General features: G+C 40.3%; 1 protein-coding gene across 11 annotated transcripts in view; it reads left to right on the forward strand.

The window, feature by feature from the left end:
* LOC135935136 (uncharacterized) overlaps positions 1–13,942 on the forward strand; it is a 101,075-nt gene that overhangs the window by 67,646 nt on the left and 19,487 nt on the right. For 5 of the 11 annotated variants that reach the window (XM_065477224.1, XM_065477230.1, XM_065477231.1 and 2 more), the window contains 8 exons: positions 870–1,026; positions 2,777–2,954; positions 3,453–3,584; positions 4,971–4,982; positions 5,312–5,350; positions 7,009–7,153; positions 7,720–8,196; positions 9,185–9,468. In XM_065477224.1, coding sequence (XP_065333296.1) covers positions 870–1,026; positions 2,777–2,954; positions 3,453–3,584; positions 4,971–4,982; positions 5,312–5,350; positions 7,009–7,153; positions 7,720–8,196; positions 9,185–9,468 — 1,424 coding nt within the window. The remainder of the gene's footprint in view (positions 1–869; positions 1,027–2,776; positions 2,955–3,452; positions 3,585–4,970; positions 4,983–5,311; positions 5,351–7,008; positions 7,154–7,719; positions 8,197–9,184; positions 9,469–13,942) is intronic. The other 6 variants (XM_065477225.1, XM_065477228.1, XM_065477226.1 and 3 more) reach the window with 6 other exon arrangements.

The following is a 13,942-nucleotide window of genomic DNA, read 5'->3' on the forward strand; positions in this document are numbered from 1 at the left end:
AGGGAATATCACGTTCCATCATGATATGTTTCGAATCAATCATCGACCTGTCACATGAGACCCAAAGTGAGTCCTCTGCTCTTTTGGTCAGTCGGTTGATCGATTTTCACGGGGTTTATGGTGGTTTTGCCAAACAAAACTTATAAGCTGCTCCATTTTTCTTCAAGAGCTTAAATTTTAGTCAAATTTAAAAGAAAATTGAAATTGAGTAACTTCATACAGAGCAAGTAATGTGAATTCTGTCAGAACATTTGCACTTAGTTATAAACAGCTCAAAATGTCGAGTTAATTACTACAGTTGTATGTTAACAAGTTTTTAACTAAAAAATTATGACTACCTAGTGATCTTGTTCATAGATGGAACTATAAATTTCTATTTTTCATTTTATAGGAATTTAAAAAACTTTATGCTCATTGTAAATAAACAATATATTTTGTAATTTGACAAGACAACGATTTTTCTTAGGATTAAATCTTTGACATCAAAAACTTGAAATTTTTAATTTACAAGTCATTGATCATTCACGGTTTTGCAATTTTTTTAAATAAGTTTGATACGTTCATTGTTAGTTAAATCTGACAAAACATCTCGCTGCTTCCATTCTATTAAAACACGAACTATGTGCACAAAACAAAATGGTGCTTCATATTATCATTGACAAAAGTCGCACGAGTCCTAATTATTTAAATTCTAGCGCTGTGCGCGGTTCCGCTTCAATCATATATTTGTATGCACGCACTCGTACGAAAAAACACGAGTGAGTGCACCACATAGATATCGAGCCATCTGCCAGCGGAAAGCAAATATTTTGTGAACTGCCAAGTGACTGTCAGTTGAGTGATGCGTCGATTTATCTTTTGATCCGCAGGTGGAGGAGGTTGAGGGAAACTGTTCGTCACCATCGCCTCCCCCTCCCCACAGCTCGGGTTCCCTGGCAGGACCGTCGCGGGGTCACCACCGCGCCAGAGCCATGGTCGACAGCACCGGAGTCGTGGTACCGTCCACGCCCGCGGGGGCCCAAGGTGGTGAGTATAGTAATCCATACATACGCTTTCGTTTCCTGTCCGATTTCTTTTTCTTTTGCCCGCTCGCCGGGCGTGGGTGGGTGGATCGACGGGTGGGAGGAGCAGGAAAAGGAAAGTCTAGTTGGTGAAAAGTTTGTGGTCTTGCAAAGGGGAAAAGATTCGGGGGCAAAAGTTTTGGTAATGCGACTCCTCGGTGTCGCGCGTGCTGCCTGATGCCGAGTTTTATGAACAGCTAGCTAGCCGCGTAGCCGCTTGTTTTTGTCGGCCAACTGGAAGAGGTGTGATTCCCAGCAGATAAAAATTGCGATTCGTTTCTCATTTCCAGCAATTTTCTTTTATTCCAACACTTATTTGTCACGTTACTCAGATCTAAAAAACTACTACGTGGTAGAGCAGATAAAGCAAAGATAAATTACTTAACTATGCGGTTCTACTCCAGGAATTTTTTATTTTTGTAAAATATTGATATCTTCTTTTCAATTATTCATAATCACCTCATTTTAATTGGTTCTGTGTCAATTATTCACTGCTCTCTTTGAAGCAATTCCCCAAGAGCCGCTTTTACAAGAAGTGCGAGCCTCGTCTTACTGGTTTAATTGAGATTGTGATGAACAGTTTCGCAAGTTTACATTGCATGCATTTTAATGAGAGCCATTTAGAAACACTCCTCTCACCTAGTCCTCGCCTCATTTAAATGTGGCAGGTATAAATTAGGGATGTCAAAGAGAGAGTTGAAATTTACCCCTTCATTTATCGTCGCATCAAAATGGCATCGCTGCATGAAGAGGCACTTTGTGCAGAGCAGATATTGCCTACACTAGCTTGTCAATTGAATGGGCAAGAATTCAGAGAGTTAAATTAAATAATAGAGTTGTAATAATATTACACATCTTTGCTTTGTTTCGGATGGTTGAATATGAGTAACGTGTGAGAGGCAGTAATGTGAATGACACGCTATGAAAAATACCCTCAAACTGGAAAATTGATCAATTTTGTTTTTTAGTGGTTTCATGTGTCAGGGTATTACCCTAACCCTGACACGTGATCAGATTAAAATACTTGAATGCCCAGTGCGCTCATATAGAATATATTAAGTTATGGAATGAGAAAATCCGGAAATTTAGCAACCTTCCACAATCTTGTATTGCTTCAAACCTTAAATTCATTCCACTCTAGCATTCTATCCTAACCTATCACACATTTTCCACTTTTTTTCTTTAATACAAATTTATCATGTTTGTTTGTGAAGAGGTAATATTTTAATATTTTCTTCTTTAAAGAAAGAGTGCTTCATGGGCTTTATAAATACTTTTTTTCAGGCATTTTTAATCCAAGGCTATCATCCTCTATCGCAAATTCACCGTGAACTTTGGCTTTCCATTTAACAACTAGTTAATGATAGATAGGTTGATAGATAGAATTGAATGTAGAAACATTTTTAGATGGCTGGTTAAAATATATCGCTGTAAATCGGTTTAATTCAATTCGTTTTTATCTCTCCAAAGAGGTCATATTATTTTACGTATTTTACAAACATTTAAAGTCAAGAAAATCACATTAGGAGAAATAAGGCATTTGTAGTTTAAATGAGCATTATGTTAGAGTAAATAGGGTTTTAACCCATAATATAAATTATTTGCAGAGCTCCTGTGAGCGTAATTTGTGTAGCCCATTGGAGTAAATTTTTTAATTCTATCTGTTTTATTCATTTATGCAGAATGTGTTGTAATAACTATAAAAATGTTCGCAGTGGCGCGTGGTGACTCCTCAGACGCGAGTGCTCCATCGTCGCGGTCCATCAGCCAAGAGGAGAAGAGCAACCTGAGCTCGGCGCTTCCATCCCTGGGCACGTCCAGGGAGGAGGAAGCCCTCGGCTCAGGGCACTGCAGTGACGCGTCCGACAGAAGTTCCTCGAACGCTGGAAACAGGTAGGGCGTATGAACGCGGCGGTTGCGACATAACATAAACTACCGATCCCGTTTCCGACAACAGAAACAACATTTTTACACAGAGATTTTCATGCTAGAGACAAATTGAACTCTGTGGAAAAGAAATCTATGCAGTAGCACATATTTTCATTTACTCCAAAGCTGAAATAACCACCATCGCGTAAAAACACGTAACACTCTTCTTTGCAAATATTCTAGTATACATAATACATTGTCCTATGTATTTATCAATCATATCTAGTTTGCCATGTGACAAGGTGTAACTTTTTTACCATTTTCACTTTGTGTTGTTAATTAATTATTCGCTACTATCGCTAATGGGCAATCGTTCCAACGGCAACTTTGTCGGTTCGACTGACACCGAAAAATATAGTTAATTTATTTGTTTAAATAATTGATAATCGGCAAATTGTGTCGTTGGAATCAGTTACGCGCTAATCTCCATCATTTTACATATGTATACTGATGTATTTACAGCAGAAAAGGGGGTGAATCTAGACAGTGCTCACCCCACCCCCCACTTGACAGGTCAAAGAGTACAGGAGAACGTCAGTGGGCCAATGTGCGAGCTGTTGTCGCACTCTACGGTCGCCTGCGGCAAATCAAGAGGTTAGCCCTTGTGCCCCACCTCACCAATGTCAGTGTAATCAGTCATTCATAGCCAATTCGGAGCAATTTAGTCAATCAGTCTGAGCGACTCGATCAGAAAGAGAGAAATCGAATCAGGGCACCCGCTCTCTGATTAGCTCTCACGCCATGCACGCCTTGATTATCATTCCAGTAGAAGACGTTCGGTTCTTCACTCTGCAGCAGCTCTATTTCCGATTAAGAAAAATCTAATTTCACTTTTGGCTTGAGAAGGAATTTTTTAACCCACTGTCTTCTACAACTTTTATTATTACCTGCCGATGAAATTGATTTATCCAAATTTCCAAAATTAATTTTTTTATATCTCGTCAAATTTTTTAATAAAATCATTAGAACGGAAAAATGGAGCAACCATATAAAACTGTTTATTACAAAGATTCTTTCAAGCAGTTTTTTACTATTTCAAAATTGATTTTTGAACTCGCCAAGAATTCCATACAATTGAAGGGAAAGTCGTTTTTTCACTAGCGATTGTTTTAAATTCAAATCCTTGACCGAGTAGTTGATTCAAGAATCACAAACCCAATAGCTTTTGTGCATAAGTTGTTGCATTATTTGTAGTTCACTTTTGAGAGTAACGGTTTAATGCATCATCAATATTCCCATATATAGCAATTAATACAGTTAGAATTCGCAAAGGAGGATCGAGCATGCAGATGTTGCGTCCCATGTAAATAAATTCATGGTTTTAAGAATAATGTATCCATGTTGCTAGCAAAATCCAAATCAGCAATCATTGCTTTTAGCCCCACAAAAAAATCATGCCTTGAGAGCTATGACAAAGCATTATACAAACATAAACTCATATCCGTGTTCATAAACATATTGGTATACTCATACAAATAACGTTGTGTCACATTTATCGGTTTCTTTCTAATCTCTCCTGGTCTGTTTGTTTTTCTATATATTTGCTGCAATCTGCCCACGTGCGCTGTCGTTCGCATTAAATGCGTGCCGCTCGCTACTCTACTGCTCTCCTGCTGGTTGCTGATTTTCGTTCTCTCTATCTCTTTATAAATACTCTCCTGCTCTCTATCTCTATCTCTGTACATGGTGTTGATGGTGCTGGATATTTGTGATATGCGTGACTTAATCCTCACTGTGTATACAACTGCCGACCGAATTGCGGACTCTTGTATGACCGGAAACTTTGTATTGCTGCTAGCGATTTTTCATGTATGTGTTTTGATCCGTGTGTACTTTTTCTCTTGTACATTTTTGCATTTGTACATTCGTGACCTTCAAATCTGTATACTCGTCTGGTGATAATACCTTTGCTACTTTGTGAATCTCGTCGCCTGTTTCTTGTCTCCTCTCTGTTTGTGACAATATTTTTTGCTATTGAAGAAGAAACGAAGCGTAAGTGTGTTTATCAGTTCTTGAATAGAAATAAATACATACACAAACAAATATCTTCAATAAACTGGCCTGATTAGATTCTGGAGAGTGGCGCTTGAAATGTCTCACACCCTTAGCTTCCATATCCATAATGCAAAAATCATAGACTGGTGAATTCATGTTTTCCGGATTGCTCGTATATAAATTTCCTTCTCTTTTCGTTGCTAAAACTGCAATTAATCTAACGCCAATTCACCAGTTTTCTCGTCCATATCGCTCATTTAGAAATTCAACGTGGAATTTGTATTTAAACAGAATCGGGGTCTCTTTAAAAGTGCATCCATTTTCAGAGTTGGCAAAGATCCCGAAAGCGTGGCTGGGAAAAGCAGGTCAGTCTGCCAAACTGCATCACCGTATGTTTGTAACATCACGACCAGTGCACTCACCCAGTGCATTATTTTTTGCAATCAGACCAAAAATAAAAATTGGCTTATCTAACATAAAGAATGAAAGATATTAACTCGGTGTGTCTCACCCCTCAATTTGGCGCAACATTCAATAGTCCGAAGGAGCTCTTGAAACGGGCATTGGAGTATGATATTGCTGCTTTGGCAAATTAGACCCTTTGAGAGTCAGCGAGAGAGACAGACCCAGATGATTGGATCTGTGTATGTACGCTTCGCGATCGAAATTAAGAGCCACTTATGGTACATAGCTGGTTATTTAGACTCTCGTTGTTGTTGTATGTTGCTCTCTCATTATTCTCTCTCTCTCTGCATTATTTATGTGTTCTAATCAATGTGTTTATTACACCACCCGCGAGCAAGTTGCGCCTCAATGGCCGACCTTGTTTCGCCACCGCATAAATTAGAACTGTCCGTTTGCATTGACTAGAATTCATAAATCATTCAGAACCATTAATCTATAGATGGTTATCAATATCTAACACTTTTAATTACTTTCTCCTAAAAGTAATCCATTTCTATGTTCCACACAACACGCATAAACACAAAAATCTCACACACTGTAATCGGATAGAACCTGTTTTAGAGCTGCAAATTCGGAACTACACCATTAATGGGTTCCGAATTTGCATCGCGTAGACTTCTGTGTACAGAATAGCCACTCAGAAATTGGACCAAACTCTGAACACTACACGCGGTGACATTTGCGTTGGCCATTACTTCAAACATGACACATAAACAGACATATATTAAAATTTGATCCACTGCACACAATATATATCTCGTCGCAGTATGCATCAAATTAACTGCGTAGTTATTACACGAGCCACTTGATGCGTGAAATACGCATCAAGGCACGTTCTGCTTGCTCAGTAACGTCGATTATACGCAGCATTTTCACACCAACAGTGTTTGGGTTATAAATACCTTGAAATGAATTCATGAATCACGCTAATTTGTCGTTGCTATTGCGTTTTAGAGTCTATTCATATTTATACAGATCCCCCTCAACAGGTTTTCAAACTTGATTAAAAGTTTTTTGTAAATAACAATTTAAAAATAAATCCCAATTTTTGTTGTAAATAACATTTTTGTTGACCACAAGAAGCGTGAAGGGATAAAACCGATGATAACTTTTTTGGTTTTTAAAGGTCATCACTAAAAACTGCTTTAAATGGATTGATTATTTTTTAACGTTCAACTATTAACTTTGTGTTTCCATTCGTGGAAAAAATTAATGCTCAAAAAATTTTAACTTTAATGAGCACAACATCGTTATTTTGGTGAAGTCCTTTAGAAGCAATCAAAATTTAGTTCCCAGGCAACCGTGTTGTCGTAGGTGTTGCGCAGGTTGCATAGTCACGATTTTTAACGACACGATGCACACACTTTCGTCCAATGAATTCGTTAGATTTAAATTTTTTTGTGTTTTGTCATTATGACGCTTTTTTGCCTTTTCCTACTACCGATTTTCGAATCCCTTCACAATTCTTGCCACAGTCTGTCCAGGTCTTTCCTCAAAGACGGCTGTCGTGGCAAATTACTCAACTAACAATACGCGTCGTGATGCCGTTTGCTTGTAGAACGAAGAGCAATCAGCGATGGATGAAGCTGCGGACGACCGTGCAGCTGTCAGGGGCAATCACTACGATCCAGAAGAAGCCGCCGCTGAAGAGAGAAGACTCGTTTCTCAAGCGCTTCTCCACGAGACAGGTCGCCGAACAACAGGTAAAAATAATTTGTTGTCACTCGTCAAACGGGGCTGACGCACAATTTCTGCGGTTGTGGGAATTAGTGAGGCTGGCAGATTTATTGCGCGGCAGACACGCTTACAGCGAGAACGGATGGGTCGAGCGAGTAAAATCAATCACTCGGCGGTTGCTGTAATAAAAAATGATGGCGTTATTGCCGCTTTCGTTTTGCTGACCGGTTTATTAGGAGCCGTATAGTAAACGCTGCTGAAGCTGAAAAATTACTCTGGCGAGACAGTAAAAAGATTATTGAGCGCTATATTCAGCCCCTCCGAACCGGTGGAAATTCCCTGACCTCAATTAACATTTAAACTCGACCTTAAAAATATTTAAGTGATATTTTTCTCTTCGCTAGAAATTAACATTATGTAAGGGCGAGAAAATTAAATTAATTTTCATGATAAAATACCATGGATGTATTTCAATTTGATTGATTCAAAGAAAGTAATTTAATCGACCGTGTAATGGATTATGTGAAAGTGCTGCAAGTTAAATGATGCTATGTGCCCAGAATGATTTTTCAAGTCCCCTCGTGTGTTTCAGGAAACCATGGACGCGGGAGAGGACAGCGAGGGTGGTTGCGGCTCCGGTGGGAACACCATTTCTCAGGTTCAGGCAAAGGCGAGGCGGCGGCGGAAATTGCAGCAGGAAAAACGGAGCGTAGTGAACCCAGACGAGAATTTCTACTTCTATTGGCTGATGGTGCTGACAATGTGCGTGCTTTACAACCTTTGGACGCTGATCGTTCGCCAGAGTTTCCCCGAGCTGCAGCGTACCATGCAACCGACCTGGTTCATCTTGGATGCCTTCACCGATGTGATTTTTTTACTCGATATCGCAGTACAATTCAGGACTGGCTACCTCGAGCAGGGCCTCATGGTGTACAATAGCAAGAAGCTCGCTAGCCACTACATCAATTCGCGCGCTTTTGTGCTCGACGTTTCAAGCCTCACGCCTCTCGACCTGCTCCAGTTTAACCTTGGCATCAACCCCATCCTGCGCTTCCCGCGATTCCTAAAGGTACGGGGTTTTAATATTCTGTGTTGATATGCATTTTCAAATTTCTTTTTATATATTTATTAAAACTTATTTTTGCTTGATTTATTGACCGTGTTGTTAACTAGCATGAAATATTCGTTTCCACACAAGGCCCATCTCAGCTGACATGTGCGTCATTTTCAGATTTGGTTACTTTTGCTGCTCGCTTCACTAACCAAATTCAAAGCAAAAATGAATGAAACTGCTGGGCAAAAATATTTAAATCAGATTATGAAACAAATCTAATTTGTTTAGTATCGTTCCCGGGGTTGATTTTTTTGTAACATGGAAGGGAACCCTTTTGGCGTGTTTAAAGTAGATGTTTTTGTGTATGGTGTAATTAAAATCCGCTCTGCGCGAGTGCACAAAAACGATGCAAAGTTTGTATTTGTGCCGCGAGTGTTGGGAAACAGACGAGCATGACTGGGCACTTTCCCAAACGGATTTGTTGTTTCCGTCGACTTTTATGGTTATATGCTAGCCACTCATGAAAATTTAATATGCAAATAAACACGAAACTAATTTTATCTAGATGTTCATAAAAGTAGCACACGTGTTCACAGTTCACACAGCACTGTGTCCGTTAGGGAAGCGGTTATTTCTCTCTGGCATTAATATCTAAATGTGCCTTTGTGTTTGCAACGTAAGCCATTACGCAAGACCGGCTTTATTTTTAATTAAAGCCACATGAGTTGGAGCAACTAATACTTCCGAACTCATATATATTGTATGCAGTGCAAATACCAGAAAGATTAAAAAACTTCATCTCAATCCAGAACAGCAATTCAAACTAACAATATTTTCCCAATTTCCACTATCAAAGCTTATAAGGGTGACTAACTATGACTTTTCTTTTTAGAAAAGTAAATTCAATTATCTTGATATGAAGTGACAATTTGAACAAATCTAGTTTAGTTTAAAAACTCTCCAGCAAATACTAACCATAAGAAACAAATGCTGATATTTGCAGGTGTACCGCATCTACGACTACTACTACATGGTTGAGTCGCGGACAGTGTACCCGAACTTGTGGCGGGTGGTCAACCTGGTGCACATTCTGTTGATCTTGGCGCACTGGTTCGGCTGCTTCTACTTCCTGCTGTCCGAGGCCGAGGGCTTCCAGGGCGAGTGGGTGTATCCGTATAGGCCCGGCGACTACGCCACCCTCAGTCGCAAATACCTGGGCTCGCTCTACTGGAGCACGCTCACCCTCACCACCATTGGGGATCTGCCAACGCCAGAAACAAATGCAGAGTGAGTAGCCTGACTTTTATTCACACTTATCACCACGGCGACTTTGTGTGGCACGACATAATTTCTCTGAGCGTCGTCGCGGATATATTAAGTGGTTTTGGGACGAAATGCTAGTTTAGCGCCCTCTTTTTAAATGCGAAGTGAATCTCGTTACGCGTGAAATTTGGTACAATTTTCACCGTTAATATTCAAATTCATTGGGTTGCTGCGAATTAAAAACTGGAAAGGTTTCTTTATTTCGCGTTATCGTCAAATTCATTATTGAAAATGAAAATATTTTATTTTGTTAAACTGAAACTCAACTGTTTTTCACGGTCATAAGGAACACATCTGGGAAATACTGCTTAAAGGGGGAGAATATGTTGGCTAGCTAGAAAATGTATGCCAATGAAATTTTGGAGATGGATCCAATCCATTTTCTTTGGCAGTATTGTGGGGTGTAAAAATTTACGTTAATCTCCTGCTGTGACCATCTGCACAGAAAATAAAATGTAATTCAGTTTCAGCCCTTAAAGCCAGGCACTCCGACATCTTACTTTGTTATCTTAACTCCTTGGAACATTTCCCTCCCACGCAAGCATTCTCTTTGAAACACAAACACCAATTTCCCGCATCAATCTATATCTTTCCAGTCAGTAAATTGCATGGTTAGAGCGCGAGTGGGAGCCGCTCGCTCCTTTCCGCTCCACATATAGAAATGCAGATCTCGGTTGGGGCACGTGTGCCAACGCCCGAACGTGCAATTTGACAAAAGCGAGAGCTGGAATTGTCTCGCCCACTAGTCAACCCGGCCGCCGTAATTCACAGTGTCAAATCTCTCGGCAAAACAAGCTTCCTCTCGAGTTCCTTTAAAGCCACCGCCTCAAGCGAGATCTCCTTCACCTTGTTCTCTCTCGCATCCTCCTCATGCATATATGTAGCTACATACAGACTCGAATGAACGCGAAGGAATAAAACTCACGAGCGTTTGTTGACTTTACACCGAGCAGACTGAAGACTTTAAAAATTATACGACTGCTAAGCGAAGACAGAGCCGCACCTTCTTCTACACGCTTCAAATTTGTTTTTGAATAGCTTTCCACGAGGAGAATCTACTTTTAGACTTGTAAAACAATACTATCGTTGTGCTGGAAACTCATTCTACCAGCCAACATAAGAAAGTATAGTCAAAGGAGGATTCATGAAATGGAATTTATTATCCTATATCTCTACTTGACCTTATTTTCAAAAGATCAGAATTTTACCTATGCGCTACCTTGATTTGAAGCTTTGCTGGTGGTTTCCTTTAGTATGGGAAATGTTCAGCAATTTTTGTCAGCATGCCAATCACTAGGTTGAAATGCTTTAACTTAAAATTCGTGAATAAAAAGAATGGGTGATAATAAGAAGATATTAATGCTTCTTTCGTGAACCACAACATTATCATTATCTGTCTACTCTCATGGCCAAAATATTCAGCTCTGACTTTGATCACAACAGATTGATTCCGACGCGCCTTCTCCTGTTCAAGTTAATCAGTTGCTTCGCACCAACATTCCGCTCCTGACGAGTTTTCCAAAGTTTCTTTCCTTTTCAGGCTATTCCCTCTTTCTCAGACGATTCGCTCCCACCAATTGTATCGAGAGGAAATCTTGATAAGCTGGAAGCTCAACAGCCAGCCTCAGTTGGGACCTGGCGTGGAAAGTTGCTGGAAATGGTTTTATTAACTAACTGTCTCGCCCTCGATCACGCCTTCTGAATACAAAAAAAGATCAATCTGGCTTGTTTCGCACAGCAACTGCATTCCAAAATGCTGAGCGGTTTTGCGCAGAGAGCCAACACACTGGTTGCAGGGAATATTAAAAGCAAAAATATTTTGAAGAACATTTATCAACGAAAATAATTTAGTTACAATTAAAATAATAAATATCACATTGATTTTGCTGAATCAAATCTATTCACAACATTAGCAATAATTGTTACATTCTGGATGCTACAATTTTAAATCAAGGAAGTTTGAAGGAAACCTTATCAGTCGTGAAATATTCCTAAAATTCATATTATTTTTGCTATTCTCATTCCGAAACTATGTTGGTGCTTTCCAGTTTTTCCATATATGTAACTAATACAACTCTATGATTATTATTGCATTGATTTTGCATTTTAAAATTGCTTAGTTAGGAGTACTAATATTTAAAATAATATCAGATTTTCTCATCGTTGATTCCGTGCAATGACTATTCGTGCGCTCTTTCAACACTACAAAATGTTTGGTGCAATAAAATCAGAGCACCATTTTGCGACATAAATCAATTACCAGCTGTGCGCGACGAAATTAAATAAAACTGCCAACTAGGCTGATAAATTAAATTCAGTAATGAGAAGGATGATGCATCCAGGTGTTAGCGAAAATTACCGCTGCATCGCGCACGTGAGCCATTCGTTTCCCATCGCCGGCGAGCGCAGCAGCAGCAGCAGCACCATCAGCAGCGGCAATATATTCAGCTTAATTAAGCGTTTGATGTGGTGCTGCGAGCAGTCGACAAACACACCGCTCGCCGCCCACCGTTTTCTGACCCATTTCACGCAGGCGTCTCGCTAAATGAGTCCCTTGGTGCCGATGAATCGCTGCCTAGTCAGTTGATAGCGAGCGGGAAATAGTGGCGATCGAGTAAAAAGGTAAAAGCACGGCTGATTTCGCCTCTGCTCCGCGGGGATTTAGTCCATCGTGGCTATACATTTGATTCGATATAATGCCAATCAAGGTGACATTCGTCTTTATTCCGATCACTCATCGCATAAGCAACCTGGAGGTGATCCAGTAAGCGACGCCAGCCCACAAGAGTGCAGACAGCACGTGCGTCAACTTCTGCTGCTCCTTCCGCTTCCTGCGCTCCCTGTGGGCATGCCACTTGTCCCAGGCGTCATCCTCGCGGAAGTCGAACAGAATCATCTCGTCGTAAGACACGAGCAGCTGCCTTTGCCCGCAGTACGACACTGCCCTGAGGGAAAATAAACGAGTCCTATCGGCTGCTTTGAATACGTGCAAAGAAAACGCTGACCAGGGAAATGTTTGCACAGACTTCTCTGTTGTGTACGCGTCTAGAAAGGCAGGGTCGTCGCAAGTTCCGCCAGGAGACCGCTCGATGTACTCTGCGTCGAGCCAATTGCTTGACATTTCCCTGCATGAGATAACAGATCGTGAAAATGAACAACATTGACTAAAGAGAAACTTAATGAAACATACACAACATTCATCTACCTTACCACATCAGTATTTGAAGACTGCTCTCTTTTTGCGATTGACAGCCGCTGTCTCTGTCATTTACATTGTTGCAATAAAACACCATTTACTCTTACTATTGTTGGAATCGTTACGTTAAGAAAAATAAATTCTCATTGCCCATTAAAGTTTTCTGGTTTTATCACTGTGTTCTGAATTCATAAAAAATCCTTAAATTAAATTTTAAAATGTATCTTAATTTAGCAGAATTAAGAACCCAGGGTAAACATGGAGTTCTATTAGCCAAGCGAAGGTTAATATCATATTTCGCTCTGCCTCTACAACTTTTCCACTTCTCTGATCTGCGCGCAATTTGCGTAATTGCTATTTACAAGGGGAAAGTGTTTTATTTCCTCTGCAAATGCATCGCAGAGAAAAATTTCAAGCGCTCCGTGATTTGATTGTGATTGTAGAGAAGTGCACACGGATGCAGCATTCAATTTGAACTTTGCAGGTGGATTTACACGGCAAAAGCGCTCTACGCAGATTTTAAATAGAAAGTCCATTCCAACGGAAGAGTGGTTTGCCCCAGATAAAAATCTGCGACGCAAATCTTTTGTGTCAATTCCTGTGAGCGACTGCCAGTCTCAATCTCCTATTCAGTTGTGGTTACCTCCGCGACCACAATCGCAACCAAACAGTCTAGATTAAAAAAAAAAACTTCGATCGACATGCATCAAAGCGTGTTTGATTAGCGGAAAAGGCCGAAATCAATGCTGAGCGAAATTTTCTAAGGCAGCTAGAGACGGAACGGCGCCACGGCAGCCCTTATTATCGCCTGCAAATAGAATGAAATGACGGCGAGCGGCGGGGTGCGTATTATCTGAGGCTGTGCTCTGCTCGCTCGCACTTTAGCAAAAAGGGGGCGGAACAGACGTGTCTGGAATCCACGAAAGCGATAAAATAAAGAATTTGCCCAAGGAAAAAAGAGCAAAAGTGCTCACGCTCACCCGCCCGCCGACACACACCATAGAGTATAGTCAATTTCGTCGTCGCCGCTGACAAAATGATGAACGCCTTTTTGCTGCCATTGTTGGAACGCGGCTGATGTGTGACAACACGAAATTCCGACGTCTGAACGGTCACTTTGACACACAATAGACGACTATTGTCGTCCGCTTTCTAATTGCTGAAGCGAAAACTTTTCAAAACTGAATCCAAATCAAGATGTTTCAAATTATAGTTCAATTCAATTAACATTGAAAAGAAAGA

Source organism: Cloeon dipterum, chromosome 2 (assembly GCF_949628265.1).
Source record: "Cloeon dipterum chromosome 2, ieCloDipt1.1, whole genome shotgun sequence".
In the NCBI taxonomy this organism is placed as follows: domain Eukaryota; kingdom Metazoa; phylum Arthropoda; class Insecta; order Ephemeroptera; family Baetidae; genus Cloeon; species Cloeon dipterum.